Source organism: Simochromis diagramma, unplaced genomic scaffold, assembly GCF_900408965.1.
Source record: "Simochromis diagramma unplaced genomic scaffold, fSimDia1.1 OVJJ01000293.1, whole genome shotgun sequence".
Lineage (NCBI taxonomy): Eukaryota > Metazoa > Chordata > Actinopteri > Cichliformes > Cichlidae > Simochromis > Simochromis diagramma.
This window is the reverse complement of record NW_024386801.1, coordinates 26,410,158-26,427,268: the sequence shown is the minus strand read 5'-3', so window position 1 is coordinate 26,427,268 and position 17,111 is coordinate 26,410,158. Positions and strand designations below refer to the sequence as shown.

Genomic DNA, 17,111 nt, shown 5'->3' with positions numbered 1-17,111 from the left:
ATTATTAATTGGTATGTATTATTGTAGCGTCTACCTTACAATATAAAGCACCTTGAGGTGACTCGTTGTGATTTGGCGCTATATAGATAAAATCAAATTGAATTGAAAAATTAATTAATAACTGATGAACATATTGATTTATTCCTCCTACAGTTACCTGGTCACAGCAGGATGAATCTGCTAGTTTAAAACGAACACATTTCTTTTCAGGTCTATAGTCAGGCTGACAAAGAATCGGAGCTCTACTGAGCCAAGGATTCCTTTAACTTGTGATGACTTCATGAATTCCTTTAGTGTTAAAACTTCATGCTGTGTGTTCTCTTTTTTCCCTACTTCCTACCTCTGCATGCCAGACTTTTGTTTTTTGGGGGGAATTCATGCAACAAAGCTTTTTGTTGGGTCCATCGTCCATCTATCTTCATTACATACCGCAGGCTTTTGAAATGGTGATAATTAAACTTTTAGATTTCTAGCCTTTTCATGTCAGAAATCCTTTAAAGAGCAGTTGTCAAACAGCTGACTGATAGTTAACAGTTTATGTGAAGTGTTTCAGTCAGGATTTGGAATACAGCAATCCGAGCATAGAGGCGGCTTTAGCGAAGGTTATTAATGACCTTCTTCTGGCCTCTAGCAGTCGACTCTGAAACTAGATGAATACCCCAATTACTTAAATGGCAGAAATGTCTTACAGACATAAAAAACAGGATGACCTCTAAAGTTCAGCTTCTAAATTCAGATAAAACTGAGTTAATTGGACTCAACCCTGAAAATCTCAGAAACATGGTGTCAGATGCTTGCTGTGAGGAACGTTGGTGTCATTTTTGACCAGGATACGTCCTTCAGCGCACATATTAATCACATATGTAGGACTGATTTCTTCCATTTGCACAATATCTTGAAAATTACAAAACCATCTGAATATTTCTTTTCCTCTTTGCCTTGGATGTCACCTGTAAAGAATCATAGAGTCTAGTTAATAATGGTGGGGAAACACAGACTATGCTGGAGACCAAAACCATTTTTTTGTTCGTTTGTTTTTTTATATCAGGTGGTAAACATGATATTAAACTTGTAGCATTGGAAATTTTAACATGGGAGTCTATGGGGACTGCACCATCTGGGACTGTCAGGGTGGTCTCCTACCCAGGGGATCATCCCACCTCTTGTGAACACACCCTGCTTACCATGAAAAATGATCCTCTCCTTCTGAGAGTGGAAAAAAGTCTGTTGGCTGAGTGTGAACAGTTTTGGTTCCCTTGGGTGGATGTTTCACAGATGAAACCTTTAGCCTCTGATTTCTCTTAGAGCTCCAAGTGGGATCATCAGTAGCTGTTCAGCATCCTGCAGTTTCTCAAGTATGTCAAAGATAAAATGAAGCCCTAAAGCTTGTCCTTCACATTGTAACAAAAGGCGGGCACAATGCACAGCTATGCCTTCAGCAGGAATCCACACCAAAGCTCAGTTGAGGCTCATATGAAACTTCTGTGGTCACACATAAGTGGGTGGTGGTTTTGCCCTTTTTCTGTTGCAGAATGAGTGAAAAGGTCCACATTAAGTGCAGAAGCCTGAACATGAGGATTTTCTCTTTAATCTAAAAAACGTTGTGCTCCATTGAGCTTGGTCTGTCTGATTTTGATGTTTTGCTGATAACTTTCTCATTCTTGGGTAAGTACTGGTTCTATTTTGTCAGCCTTCTCTGTGTGTTTTGTTCCTGATTTGTGCAGAATGCACACAGTTAATACAAGCTGTTACAGGCCAGGGTCTGAAGAGCATTGCAGTTGGTTAAACAAATAACACTGAACTTGAAGAAAGACCTCCAACTAGTTAGGTCAGGTCCTTCTTAGTAACAGCAGCTTTATAGCAGCATTATAAAACCTGTGTGTTGGCATATTCAAGTTCATGAATTGGAGCCTCAGACGTTTAATGTATCTGCAGTGAGAACTTCACTGAAGTTGTTCATAAAGTTCTGGAAACAGATCCTTAATATTTTATGTACCTTTAAATCTGCAGGTCCTGCTAACTTTACCCTCTTATTTTGAGTTCCTTAAACTTAAACTGCATAAATAACAGAGACAACAGCATCAGGCTCTCCCACACTGCCTTTATTTCATCTCAGAGCTGACAGATGAAAGCAGAGAACATATTGCAGTTATTACCGACAGTATTTCTCTGCCTTATTATTATTCCTACAATATTTGTTTGCTTGTTTTTCCAGATGTTTTGGGGGGGGTGGCACATGGGGACCATGCATTTCACTGTGGCAGAGGTGGCAAGACAATTTTATTTCTAAAGCATCTTTCGGAGCTAAATTAGATGCTTCACAGAATAAAACTGCATTAAGATTTTCTAAAATACATAAATATCAATGAGAAAGGGGTAAACTCAAACAAGTTTAACCTGCCCAAACAGCACTTTTTTTAATGTATGCCTGTTGTGTAGTGGTCCAACCTTTGTCTAACAAGTGAATATTCCCTGGTTTGAGCCTATGTGTTGACACAAATCCCTCAGGGTTTGCATCGGAGAGGGCAGGTTGTGTAAAAATCTACCAAATCGAATATGTGGGCTGTTTGCTCTGAGGAATAAGGGACTAGCTAAATACAGCCTTTGTTTAAGTGAGGTTCTGCACCGATATCGGTGCTTTTCACAAAAAACTTGAAAAATTAACCAAAGGGTTGATCCTGTACTGCTAGTATCAGTCTGTTACCAGTATCAGGGTATGGATCTAAATATTAATAGCTCCTACTCCTACTGGGGAACAGTAGGTGGGATATCTGGAAAGGTGGGGCCAGTGTTGAAATAAACATTGCTCATATCACGTTGGGTTAGGCAGGACTCAATTGCAGGACTCATACCTGTGCAATCGAAGGAGAATTTATGTACACCATGTGAGATATGTACATATAAACAGTGATCAAGGGAAGAGGGCTCCAGGGGTTCCAAAGGAAGGGTGCAGGGCAGTGATTAACACGCTCACACTCCTCTCACATGAGCCAAGGTGTGAAAACGGGTGTGAGTCACAATCAGGCAAGGTGAACCCATTGTGAAACCTAGCTGCACCCTATCATGTGATTTATTGAGGTCAAATGGCCCAGGATGTGAGTGGGCGTTAACCCTTCTGGGAAGGGATCTCAAAACTCGATTATAGATGGCAGACAGTTGGTGTCATAAACCACCACCTCTGTTCAAAGATGGTTGTTCACACTGCCGAACAGTTACACAAACTCCATGGCATTATAGCATACACTGACACAAACCTCTAAGAGCATCTTTTCAAACCGTTCCAAGATGCCTTAGTCTTAAACAATTACTTGCTGTCTCTGCTGTTCAGTGTTTCTTTCACCACCATTCTCAAAAGGTTCAGACGTGCATATTTCAGTGCATCACTATCAAACACTAGATTTCTGTTCCTGGTAAAGAAGCATTGTTAGTGTTGTATTGGAAGTGGCATTATCTTACTGTGTTTTTCATATTGGCCAACATTTTGTTTTGGTCTTCATTTTCTGGCATGACACCTGCATTCAGGACATCTCCATGCTGAATTTTTGCACTTTCCTGAGAATTTCTAAGCCCCAGCTAATGCTTTGCATGGACTCTTGTGGCTTTCTTCCTGGAAACAGGATTTCAGTTCTGGATTTTTTACCAACATGTGGGATGAATTATTGGAGCGTGACTCATTTTATCTGAATGTGCTGTCTTGTGTTGTTTTCCTCTTGCTATGTTTTATATTAGGCATGTTGGATGGTACTTTTTGATCCAGCTAAGGCTCTTGGTCCTTGATTTCAGCAACTCGTCTTATTTCAGCTCAGTTGTTTTTCTTTTAACAGTTATTGTCCTTTTCTGTTTGCTTCCAAATCATTTTCTGTGCTTTAAGATGTGCACAAACAGAGACACAGAAGACTTTCTTCCATAATCAGAGTTTTGAGACTTCCTAACCTTTGACATGAGATATGTTTTCATTTATCGCATATATCATTCTCGGTCTGATGTATCTTTTATTGACTGTTTTTTGCAAAACCAAGTTACACTTTATTAACTGTCAGCAGTGAATTTCACCAGTGTGGTCTTCCTCCTGTTTAAAAATTTTCAACTGGACTGGGGGATAATCAGAAATGCTGACCTATTACGGGGTGGGTGGAGTTTATTCAGCCCACACAAATCACCATTTTTACAAGAATATGACTGCTGCTTTGAAAGAACTCAGTGCTGTTTCCTCTGTCTACATTTTTCCATTACTCAGTTCTGCATTACACATGGCTCTGATTGGTCAATCTGCTCATACTTGAGCAGTCCAAGTGACTTTTACTAAAAGCCTCCTTCACTTAACCACACACAGACACACATATATTTTATTTATTCTGCATCTATGTGCCTTGTCTAACATTCACATTTACACTAACACCCAATGACTGCATGAGGAAAAACTTTCTTTGGTGACTGTTCTTGTCACGGTCTGGCTAGGGCAGACCATATGTTGCAGGGAAGGACTCAAGCGCAGACCGAAATGAGATATGAATAACAAAACAAGCCGTTTATTAAGGCAAGAAACGAGGGTACAAAATAATAGGGAATCGATGAAAACTAAACAATGACCTAAACTGGGTGAACTAAAACGAAACATACAAAACTCTAAACATAACGAACTGACAGGGATACCTGGAGCGGAGACATAGGAACAACGGAGCAGTACAACGGACGAATACAACAGACGACCTGACAAAGAATGACTGAGAGCACACAGACTAAATGGACACAGGAGGATAATGAGGGAAATGGCAACACATGGGGACCCAGCTGACACATGAACATAATTACGTCACAGGGGGAGAGTAACTGAACATGATGAACACAGACACGCCAGACCTCTTCACAATAAAACAGGAAACACAGTGAGATATAGACATGACAACCTGAACTTGACAACATAAGCCACAGACATGAAATACATGAAAAGCAGGGGAGACTTAACATAGTGGAAACACGAGGGGTAAAAATTAACTGGAAACAACTAGGCATGATAACGATGAACTTAGGAAACCTGAAGGCTACATAAACTAAACACAAAACGCTGGGTCAGCAGACCCAGGATCATGACAGAGCCCCCCCTTCAAGGGCGGATACCAGACGCCCAAAACCTCGAAAAGACAAAACCAAAAGGCAACCCACCAAGGGTGGGCGGCGGGGGCCCAGGACGGAGGGCCAGAAACAAGGCCACAAAACAAAACGTCCATCAAGAGCACAGGAAACAGTTCGCAACACCTCAGGGGGCCGACCCGGAGGGTGACGGTCCAGAAGTCCACAGTTGACTTGAGCAGGGGGCCGGCCCGGCGGCGGGCGGCAATGGCGACGAAGGAGACCACGGAGCAGTTCAGGGGTCTGGTCCTGTGCCCGGTGGGCACAGGACCAGACGAAGCCGGACCAGGCGGGGCTGCAGAGGCTGAGGCCGGACCAGGCGTAGGCGATGAGGCTGAGGCCGGACCAGGCATAGGCGATGAAGCAGAGGCCGAGACTGAAGCCGGACCAGGCGTAGGCGATGAAGCAGAGGCCGAGGCTGAAGCCGGACCAGGCGTAGGCGGCGAAGCAGAAACCGATGACGAGGCGGCCACAGGTGGCGGCTGAACGGGCTCCTCGGGCCCTCCAGCGGAGACGGGTGGCTGAACGGGCTCCTCGGGCCCTCCAGCGGAGACGGGTGGCTGAACGGGCCCCTCGGACCCTCCAGCTGACGTGGCATGAGGCTGGACGGGCTCCTCGGGCCCTCCAGCTGACGAGGCATGAGGCTGAGCAGGTGATGGAGCAAATGACTGAGCTGCACAGTGGGTTAAGGGCTGGGCTAACGGAAGCACAGGAATGTAAGCTACGGACCGGGCTGCTAACAGAGCTAACGACTGAGCTAATGACTGAAAGGCATGCAGTAGCAATGGCGGTGTGGATTGCAGACCGAATTCTCCTGAGCCCTCAGTAGAGACAGGGACGGGTGCAGGAGCATGCCGGACACTAGCCACTCCCACCCGAGGAGTAGGTACGGGTGCGGAGACGGGCTGTATCCTGGCTGCCCTCACCCTGGGGACCGGAACAGGTACTGGCAACGGCTGGGCAACTGCCCTTCCCACCCGAGGAGCAGGTACGGGTGCAGAAAGGGTCAGAGCCTCAGCCGGCCTGGAAACCAGAGCGGGAGCCAACTGGGCCTCAGTCTCCCCCACCCGAGGAACAGACACGGGTGCAGAGGTACGCTGGGCCCGAGCTGCCCCGGGGGGAGAAACACGAGCAGGAACGGGAGTAGGCTCAGAAAAAACAGTCGTAGAAACGGCAGGCTCAGGGTCAATACATACGGGGTCGACAAAAACGGATCTATCAAAAATGAACCCGCCGTCCACTTCATGCTTAGCAGTCTTAGCATTTGCAGTCCTAGGTTTAACAGCTTTCGAAATCCGTGGGTTAGTGGTAGCAAAGCGGGTTGACTCGGGGATAACTGAAACGGACCTGACAGAACCCGAACAGACGGAAGCGGAACCGAGTGTGTTTGTCCTGGTAGCGTAATTAACAGTCTTTCCTTTAACCGTATGTGTAGGCTTAGGCGAGCGGGAATTGTCTTTCATCCCTCCCTGTGTAGAGGGAGTAAAACAAAACGGATCCTCCCAGTCCACGTCGTCATCCATAAGGGAAATTTCCCATGGATCGGAAGTGAGCTGATTGTTGTTAGCATCAGACGGGACATGAGGGTAATAGTCAGAAACATACAAAACTCTAAACATAACGAACTGACAGGGATACCTGGAGCGGAGACATAGGAACAACGGAGCAGTACAACGGACGAATACAACAGACGACCTGACAAAGAATGACTGAGAGCACACAGACTAAATGGACACAGGAGGATAATGAGGGAAGTGGCAACACATGGGGACCCAGCTGACACATGAACATAATTACATCACAGGGGGAGAGTAACTGAACATGATGAACACAGACACGCCAGACCTCTTCACAATAAAACAGGAAACACAGTGAGATATAGACATGACAACCTGAACTTGACAACATAAGCCACAGACATGAAATACATGAAAAGCAGGGGAGACTTAACATAGTGGAAACACGAGGGGTAAAAATTAACTGGAAACAACTAGGCATGATAACGATGAACTTAGGAAACCTGAAGGCTACATAAACTAAACACAAAACGCTGGGTCAGCAGACCCAGGATCATGACAGTTCTTTACCCACTGTCACCCTTGTGTTAATGAATTCAGCAATAGTAACTGAACAGATGTGTATTCACTAGTAAAAGTTGGAGATTTACACCTTAAACCAGCTGCACTGAGAGACAGTTTCCTCCTGGATAAGATTGGCCTTCAAAAGATGGCGCCGGTGAGGTCGGCTGCCGTCACGACTGCTCCGACCACTTTTTCTTTGTCTTTGTTTTTTAAGTTAGTTTTCAGCGTTTCTAAATCGGCAAAATCACCACCATTCGGTACATTAGGTATGACAGTGACACTCTTGTTTCTATTGGTATACAATGTACTCACAATTCGAAGTTTTTAACTCCGGATCCGAGCTGGCCGAGTGTGATCTTGAGGGAGAACAAAGGGAAGCGGCGGCAGCCTAGAGGGAAGCGAGCCGGCGTCAGGAACAGGCTGAGAGCTCGTGCACACCGCACACCTCTGCCTAGCATCCTGCTCGCCAACGTCCAGTCACTGGAGAACAAGCTTGACGACCTCAGGGCCAGGGTAAAGTTCCAGAGAGACATTCGGGACTGCAATCTCCTCTGCTTCACCGAGACATGGCTGAACCCAGCGGTGCCGGACCACGCCATCCAGCCGGCCGAGTTCTTCTCGGTTCACCGCATGGACAGGACACGGGACTTGGGGAAGTCAAGGGGAGGCGGCGTGTGTTTAATGGTGAACAACAACTGGTGCAACAGTGCGAACGTTGTTCCTCTCACACGCTCCTGCACACCATCATGTGTCGTCCTTTTTATCTACCTCGGGAATTTACATCGGTCATTGTAAGTGCCGTTTATATTCCACCACAAGCGGACACGGTCACCGCCTTATGCGAGCTGCATGAGGCACTCACACAGCACCAGACACAACACCGGGACGCTGCGCTTATTGTGACGGGGGACTTTAATAGTGCCAACCTCAAACGTGCAGCGCTGAACTTTTATCAACACATCACCTGCCCCACCAGAGGTGAAAGGACACTGGACCACTGCTACACTACGGTCAAGGACGGCTACAAGGCACAATCCCGCCCTCCTTTTGGCAAATCTGATCACGCCGCCATCTTCCTCATCCCAAAATACAAACAAAGGCTGAAACAGGAAGTTCCGGTTCAGAGGAAGGTCGCGCGCTGGACGGATCAATCGGTGGCCGCGTTACAGGACGCACTCGATGACGCAGACTGGGGCATGTTCAGAAACAGCTCCGATGATGATGTCAACGTGTTTACGGAAGCGGTTGTGGGATTCATCGGGAAACTAGCGGATGATACCGTGGAGACAAAGACTATCACAACGTTTCCCAACCAGAAGCCGTGGGTGGATAAAACCATCCGCGACGCTCTGAGATCCCGCACCGCTGCCTACAACACGGGACTCACGACGGGGGACATGGACCCGTACAAAGCCACGTCATATAACGTGCGGAGGGCGGTGAAAGAGGCGAAGCAGCGCTACGGGAGGAAACTAGAGTCACAACTCCAACAGAGTGACTCTAGGAGCCTGTGGCGGGGACTAAGGACAATAACGGACTATAAAGCACCAACAACCGGTATGACGAACGCGGCCGTGACTCTGGCAGACGAGCTGAACACTTTCTATGCTCGCTTTGAGGCTGCAGCTAAGGACTCCAACGATGCTAGTGTTAGCGGCGCTAACGGCTGCAGACAGGAAGATACTGCCAGCACCGGAAACGTGCTCGTCATCTCCGAGCATGAAGTAAGGAGAGCCTTCAAGAAAGTGAACACCAGGAAAGCAGCAGGCCCAGACGGCATCCCAGGTCGTATCCTAAGAGACTGCGCATACCAGCTAGCTCCTGTGTTCACTGAGATATTCAACATCTCTTTATCTCAGTCGGTGATCCCCACATGCTTCAAAGAGTCCATCATTGTTCCTGTCCCGAAGAAACCCCACCCTGCTTCTCTCAATGACTATCGCCCTGTAGCCCTCACCTCAGTAGTGATGAAGTGCTTTGAACGCCTGGTCAGAGACTTCATCATTTCTTCACTACCAGACACACTGGACCCACTACAGTTCGCTTACCGTCCAAATCGTTCCACAGACGATGCCATCTCTCATCTCCTCCACACATCACTCACTCACTTGGACACTAGAAGGGGGAATTATGTTAAAATGCTCTTCATAGACTACAGCTCTGCATTTAACACCATAATTCCCTCCACACTCACCACCAAGCTGGAGCATCTGAGACTCAGCTCATCTATGTGTCAGTGGATCTCCAACTTCCTAACTGGCAGACCACAGGCAGTAAGGATGGGCGGACATGTCTCAGCCTCCACCACTCTCAGCACTGGAGCCCCCCAGGGGTGTGTTCTGAGCCCCCTGCTGTACTCTTTGTACACATATGACTGTGTGGCCACTACCAGCTCCACCACCATCATCAAGTTTGCTGACGACACCGTCGTGGTGGGCCTGATCTCTGATAACAACGAGACGGCCTACCTGAAGGAGATTAGGAATCTGGAGAACTGGTGCCAGAGGAACAACCTCCTTCTAAACGTCAGTAAGACAAAGGAGCTGATAGTGGACTTCAGCACTAAGCAGGAGAGGAACTACCAGACCCCTGTCATCAACGAGTGCCCAGTGGAGAGAGTGGACAGCTTCAAATACCTCGGAGTTCACATCACGCAGGACCTGTCATGGTCCTGTCACATCAACACCGTGGTGAAAAAGGCCCGTCAGCGTCTCTACCACCTCAGACGCTTGAGAGACTTCCAACTGCCCTCCAAGGTGCTCAGGAACTTTTACTCCTGCACCATAGAGAGCATCCTGACGGGAAACATCTTAACCTGGTTCGGGAACAGCACCATGCAGGACAGACGAGCTCTACAGAGGGTTGTGCGATCAGCTGAGCGCACCATCCGCTCCGAGCTCCCTGACCTGCACTCAATCTACAGCAGGCGGTGCTGGACCAAGGCCAGGAAGATCGTGAAGGACCTCAGCCATCCCAACAACAGACTGTTCTCTCTGCTGAGGTCAGGAAAGCGATTCCGCTCCCTGAAGACCAACACAGAGAGACTGAGGAGGAGCTTCTTCCCGCAGGCAATACGGTCTCTCAATCACACCACCACACAGTACTGACCCACACATACAGTTCTTACACACACACTGGACATTCTGGACATTGTTTTCACTTCATTACTTAAATCACGCTGCTGTTATTGTGTATATGCTGCTGTTATTGTGTATATATTTATTTATATTTCTTCATACATTCTTATATAGTTCTATATTGTGTATTTTGTTGTACAGTTATTTTATTTTCAACTTTAATTTATATATTTTATCTTATTCTCCCAGTTAAATTTACCCTTCATTCTAATTTGTGTTGTACAGTTATTTCATTTTTAACCTTAATTTATATTTTATTCCTTCCTAGTTAAATTTACCCTTTTTAATTTTTCATATTTATTTCCTATCTTATTCATAGCCTTTTCCTTTTTTGTTTTCTTTAGGTCACGAGCAGTTGTCCAAGCATTTCACTACATATCGTACTGTGTATGACTGTGTACGTGACAAATAAAATTTGAATTTGAATTTGAATTTGAACTTTGAAGATTGGTTTGGTGGTTTACTCGTGGACTCTGGCTGCTGGATTCTTAATAATTTCAGCATTAGTAATAACTGAGTTTATGTTTTTACTCTTGTGACAGACTCATACAGAACAGAGAAAAGTAAACATAAACGATGGGAATTCTGATCAGTGTGATGAGAAAGATGAGATTCTCTTGGCAGATACACACAACTCGCCTCCCTGTGCTTTTGTTTTTTTCTTTTAGCAAATTCTTCTATTATAACGAAACTAGTGTAACCTAAATTTATAAACCGGACAGCATGTGATGAACATAGCAGAGCACAGACAGAGACACGTTTATCCGGACATGGATCAGCTGTTTGTGCTGCTGCTGCTGTGGGGCTCAGGTAGGACTGCTTTGATTTGTTTTTATTGCACTAATGAAAAAAAGTTTGAAAGTCAATATTTGGTGTCAGCAGCTTCATACTTCAGCTCAATCTGAGCTCTCTGAGCAGTTCTCTGTCATCTCTTCTTGAAGGACATTCAAAGCACTTCTCTTGGTGTTTCTGCCTTTTGTTTTGCTCTCTGTCAGGAATATTCAGGCTCTGGGGAGTCCAATCTATGACTGACAGTGTTCCACTGTGTTTGTCTGTCTAGGTATGCTGTTACTGCAGTGTTTCTGATCATTGTCATGCTGAAAAACATGTGCTTTTGTCAATCAGATGCTTTACAGATGATATTACATTTTTTATAATTTATCATTCTCTTAATTTTGACTGCATCCCCAATATTGTGCTGCTCTCGTTTGAATCATAACTATCTATGCTCCATTTTTTAAATGTAAATGAGGAGTTTTCTTCACATACTATGTTTAATAATTCAGTTAAGTTTGATTCAATTTTATTTGTATAGCACCAAACTACAAGTAATAATAACCAGTAGTAAATAATAATGGTGTCATTTCCAGTTGGAAACTGTTCATGCTCTTCAGGGATTTGATTCAAGATCAACATGTGTTTAAAAAAAGTTTACAAGACTGCATCTGTGAAAAACAAAAGCAATACAGCACCTTGAGGTGACTTTTATTGGTATTTAGCTATATAAATAAAACTGAATTGAACTAAATTTTATTTGATCACGTTGTTCATGCTTTTAAATCAGTCTTTGACTTCTGTACTCTGCACTCTGGTTATTTAGATATTATATAAAATACTGACAGAAGATACTAATCAGACAAAACCTGAGTTTTGGGTCTGCGCTTGCAGGCCCTGCTGGTTCAGAGACTTATCACCCGTGAACAAAGCAAGACAAACATCGATCCGTTTTAACTTGCAAGGGAAGCCTGGTCGGATCAGGCTGCAGCTCTTCACCCGACCTCAAATGACCGACCCTTCCCTGCAGCCTTTTATTCTGTGAATACACAAGCACCACCCATTGTCAACCCCTGTGTGTGCGTGCGTGAGCGTGTGCGTGTGCATGTGCGTGCGTGTTTGCAGGTTAAAACCCAAATAAGTGACTTCCTGTTGATCACAAAGGGTCATCTCCCCTCACCCTGTAAATGGCTTAACCCCTTTAATGGTACACCATACACAAGCATAGGTGAGGCCATAAAGGGCAGCAAGTTTACTAAATAAGAAAACAGAACGTTTACATAGAATGTGCCTGCAGTTAAACACTGTAGCTTCCCCCACCATTCTACATGTAGGGGAGGACAATAGAAACAGAACAATGTCTTTAATCATACAGTTTGAAACAAGGCTACAAATTTAAGTGCAAGAATGACAACTATAATCAAAATGACCCTAACACTAAGAGTTATTTCCACAGCTGAGCTCCACAGAATCCTGCTTTATGCTGATGGTTCTCTGATTTTCTCCTCAGGAATTCAGGCTTATGGAAAACAAGATTCAACAGGTACACAGAAAAATTAAAGTGAAATGAACAATCACTGAGGGAAAATCGTGACTCGCATTTGTCTCTCATCGTTTCAGAAGTAAAATTGCTTCTTTACTGATGACGCTCTGCTTTCTGTTCAGAGTCTGATGATGTCAGGTTGGTGGGAGGAGCCAATCACTGTGGAGGTACACTGCAGGTGAAACATCTGGGAGAGTGGAAACCATTGCAATTCATTGACTGTACCCTGAATGAAGCAGCTGTAGTCTGTAAACATCTGGACTGTGGCTCCGCTGTTTCTATAGAACAGTCCCCACAAAGCTCAGTGTGGGGGGTCAATTCTACCTGTGTTCAGTCAGGATCTGCTCTGAGGAACTGTGTAACAACAGAAGGCTTCTCCTCTGCCGTGGAGCTCACCTGCTCAGGTCAGCCCATCAGTGACACTGATGCACCAGACACAAAGACCAGGTAGAATAGTAGCACATCATCTGCAGCAGCAGAAAAGCCTGAAAAGACTTCTTCTATCAGTCCATCTGTGGCTCATCAGTATCCTGACACCCACACAGCCACCTGTAGTCAAGGCACTTCTTAAAGTAACCCTTTTGAATCTTTGGAGTATTCTCTAAAATAGTATCATTTTATTTTTCATACAAAGTAGAAAATTTAGCAAATATTTGCTGATATTGACGCACCACAAAAACAAATCACTGACAGCTGAAACATGTCTCTGCTGTCTCTGATCTCTCTGTTTAATCTTCTCTGATGTCTCCAGACTCTGTCAGGCTGCTGAATGGTTCCAGTCTGTGTTCAGGCAGACTGGAGGTGAAGTCTAACCAGAGCTGGTCCTCAGTGTGTGAAGCTGACTTTGACCAGCAGGATGCAGAGGTGGTCTGTAGGGAGCTCGGCTGTGGGCCTCCTTCGGTCCTCCAGGGGGCGCTCTATGAAGAAGTGGAGGCTCCAGTGTGGAGCAAAGAGTACCAGTGTGGAGGCCATGAGTCTGCTCTCCTGGACTGTAGAAGCTCAGGCTCAGCTAGAAACAGCTGCTCACCTGGCAAAGCTGTTGGACTCACCTGCTCAGGTAGAAGAGGAGCTGCAGCTTTGATGTGGTTCAAACTCACTTTATTCTTTTACTGATGACTCTCTGCATACTCCCAACACATTTTATGTACATATTGGCAGTATACCTCTGCTGTCAGGTCCCTGCATCCACATGCTCATGTAATAAACCAGGGGATAGGTATGTTTAAATGTAATATTGTAATGTATATGTATATTTTTATACATTATACACATAAATGATCCTACCAATCATTTAATTCTTTGTAATCCACTGGATCAGGCACCATTAAAGGGACGAATGAATCTTTGGACATCATTGATCACCTCACTCTGGCCAGACTAATGAAGCCTCGACACTGTGCTTCTGAAGCACTGTGTAGTTGTTTTTGCACATATGCCAGAGCTTCAGCACGGATTCCTTTAAGCCTGTTTGAATTGAAGAACTCTGTCATTTTAACTCGCCTACGCTCTCAAGCTGGTTACCTCATTTGTCACTCACCTGCCTGCCCAGAGACAAAGGCAGAAGGACAGAGACAGAGAGACAAGTCTGTAGACAGATACAGTCAGTTTCTTGGACCTGCAGCTATTAAAGCTATTTATATAGGGTTAAAATGTCCAGTGGAGACGAGGCTACAGTGTCTAAATAAGCGTTTCCCAGTTTACCTTAATTGTTGCAGACTGGAGGAGGAGAAGGAGGAGAAAAGCAGAAGAAGGGAGAAGAAGTGAGGAAGAACGTCCTCCTCACACAAGAGGTGGATGAAATTGGACTCAGAGAGCAGGCTGACGGTTCTTTGCTCTCTCAGAGTGTTAAATAAGTAAACATAAAAGAGGTTAAATACAGTTTTACTTTGGTCCTTTTCTTTAAATTTCCAGGTCGTGCTGCAGTGTTTCATCAATAAGGTTTAAAAACTTTTGTGTGGGGAAGAATTTAACAACATTTATCTCAAACTTCTACTGAACAGATTCTCAGGGAAAACAACTCGGCACTGTCAAAATAATGACTTATGTAAAAACTCTGCTTTCTGTTCAGAGCCTGTCAGGTTGGTGGGCCAAGCCAGTCGCTGTGCAGGCATGCTGGAGGTGAAAGTGGGAAAGTGGAGAACAATCGATTATTTTGACTGGGATCTGAAGGAGGCACATGTCGTCTGTGAACATTTGGGCTGCGGCTCTGCATTTTCTATACAATGGAAAAATGAGCCCTCTGAGATTTCTGTGTTGAAAATTGAGCCTGATTGTGTTCACTCCGGATCTGCTCTGAGAGAATGTGCAAAATCATCTTCCTCTTTCCTAACCCTGAATGTCACCTGCAAAGGTAAGCAGAATCATCTATCCACATATCCTTATCTTATCGACTTTGCAGGGTTTAGTTCTTGTTTGTCACAATCACTGCTCTTCTGAAATATGTTCATACTTTCTGGGAAATTTTATCAAATGCTTCATTCCATTTTTATGTCAGTTATTTATTATCTGCTTGACCAGTAAAGACACCTGAATTCCTGTATTTCCTTTTGCCTGTCTCATTTAACTTAACCATCTCAGACTTTTCTTAAATGGCAAAAAGAGTTACCGTCTGAACCCCGAAAGACAAAATCTGCTCAGTTAGCTGATACTGAAGTAGCAACACCAAAAAAGTATCTGGACATAATTAGTGGAATTATTTGTATAATTGTGACATGAAAACTTTGCAAACTAAAACTTAACACATATTAATACCCAATGTCAAAAGAAAGCCATTTTACCTTGACTGTTGCATCTGTTGTAGACAATCAGTGTTCACCAGCAAATCAGTTACTAACTTAAAATGTAAGTTCATCTCCAAACTGGTTGGAAATAAAACAGACAAGTCGGGATGAGAAAGGAGATAAAGAGCTGCTGTGACTAAAACAACCTGAAAACTGAAACAAATTGAATAAAGAACACAAACTGTCCACCAGACGGGAAAACTGGAGGTTAATGGTTCGAGAGAGGGCTCGAGGAGCAGACATATGCTCTGCTGTTTACAGTAAATGATTTTGGAGAGAGTGCACCCAGCTGAGATCCTGCTTCATTTTTTTTACAGAAGGTAGATGTGACCTCACCTTGCATCATCTCAATGTTTACAGACCTGCTGGTTCAGCCAATCATCTCTGTGTCCTTCATGAATGGGGTCTCCATGGCCCAGCAGCAGGGGCTTCAGGTGTCCAGGGGCTCAAACTTCACCATCAGCTGCTCCATCCAGCCACAGTACCCGGGGGGCTCCTTCCAGCTCACCTTCACCTCATCCAACATGGCGTACAACTACACCCAGCCAGCTGTCAATCACCCCGCCCACTTCCTGTTTCCTGCTGCAGAGCCCACCCACCAAGGAAACTACAGTTGCATTTATCACGTCTATGTTTTTTACCATGACTTGTCCTCTGAGAGCCCCCTGCTATCTGTCACTATGTCAGGTAAGTTGAAGCAGAGGCTGCTGGGTTTGTGTTCAGGTCAGCGTTAAATAACAGAGAGGTTCAGGTTATGAGTTATGGTACTACTACTTTGATGCATACAATGCAGTAGCCTGAGATACATAGAAATATTAACCATAAATATGCAGTAAGTATTTTTGTACTTTATCACATGACAACATGTGGTCTTGAGCCATAGGTCTCCAGCTTTTTGAAGGTCTTTCACTGTTTTTCTTTGGACATTAGCTGCTTTATCACTCATTTTCAGTCCAGTCCTTGTACCTGACTGATCAACCAGTGTTGTGTCTACACATAACAGATAACTTGGCTCAATTTTTAATGTTTCTTTAATCAATATTGTAATAAAAACCTGCCACCAAAGTGCAGCAATTTTGACATGTCTTAAGTTAAATCTATGAAAAATGCCAAATATGATACAGTTTGAGAAGCACAAAACCAAAAAGGTTTTATGCCTTTTTTTTCTTGCCTTTCAGTCTCATCCAAAAATCTGATGAGACTGGAAAAGCAGAGGAAAAAATAAAAAGTGTGGCTGGCCTAACAAATTATCTACAGTAGATTAACAGTATCTGAATGCCATGTTATAAACATAAAGAAGGAGTGGCTGAAAATGTTTTCAGTGTACTGTACATGTAATAGATAAGTCCCCTGGACTGAGTCATCTCTTTAATGATGCTTGATGACTGTGAATGTGTCTTTATCAGATCCCAAACAGTCAGACGTTGTTAAAGTTGTTGTCATAACACTGGTCGCCCTGCTGGTCATTGTACTCATGATCCTTGGTCTTCATCTCTACCGTCAGGTACTGAACATGTTTGTTGCTGAGAATGAAGCCTTAGCCTGTTTTTTTTTTTTTCAACTGAAAAGAGGAATGATGTAGAAAGCCTGATTGCTGTGTTGTTATGTTTCTCCAGCTCAGCAGACAGTAGAACAGTGAGCTGACTGACCCTACATGCTCTGTTTG

At 44.5% G+C, this 17,111-nt stretch overlaps 2 protein-coding genes and 1 long non-coding RNA gene across 6 annotated transcripts in view; 2 read left to right on the top strand and 1 right to left on the bottom strand.

Annotated features, from left to right (window-relative positions):
* LOC120730432 (deleted in malignant brain tumors 1 protein-like) overlaps positions 1 to 17,111 on the top strand; it is a 390,545-nt gene that overhangs the window by 166,928 nt on the left and 206,506 nt on the right. The window contains exon 16 of the mRNA XM_040026837.1: positions 13,417 to 13,722. Coding sequence (XP_039882771.1) covers positions 13,417 to 13,722 — 306 coding nt within the window. The remainder of the gene's footprint in view (positions 1 to 13,416; positions 13,723 to 17,111) is intronic.
* LOC120730433 (deleted in malignant brain tumors 1 protein-like) overlaps positions 1 to 17,111 on the bottom strand; it is a 94,406-nt gene that overhangs the window by 12,977 nt on the left and 64,318 nt on the right. The gene's annotated exons all lie outside the window — the stretch shown is intronic.
* LOC120730450 lies at positions 749 to 12,866 on the top strand. 2 transcript variants are annotated; one of them, XR_005695114.1, is made up of 3 exons: positions 749 to 1,665; positions 12,633 to 12,665; positions 12,788 to 12,864. It is a non-coding gene; the product is annotated as an uncharacterized LOC120730450 (long non-coding RNA). The 2 variants fall into 2 exon arrangements; XR_005695113.1 differs by lacking the exon at positions 749 to 1,665 and adding an exon at positions 11,166 to 11,408 and having other exon boundaries at positions 12,788 to 12,866.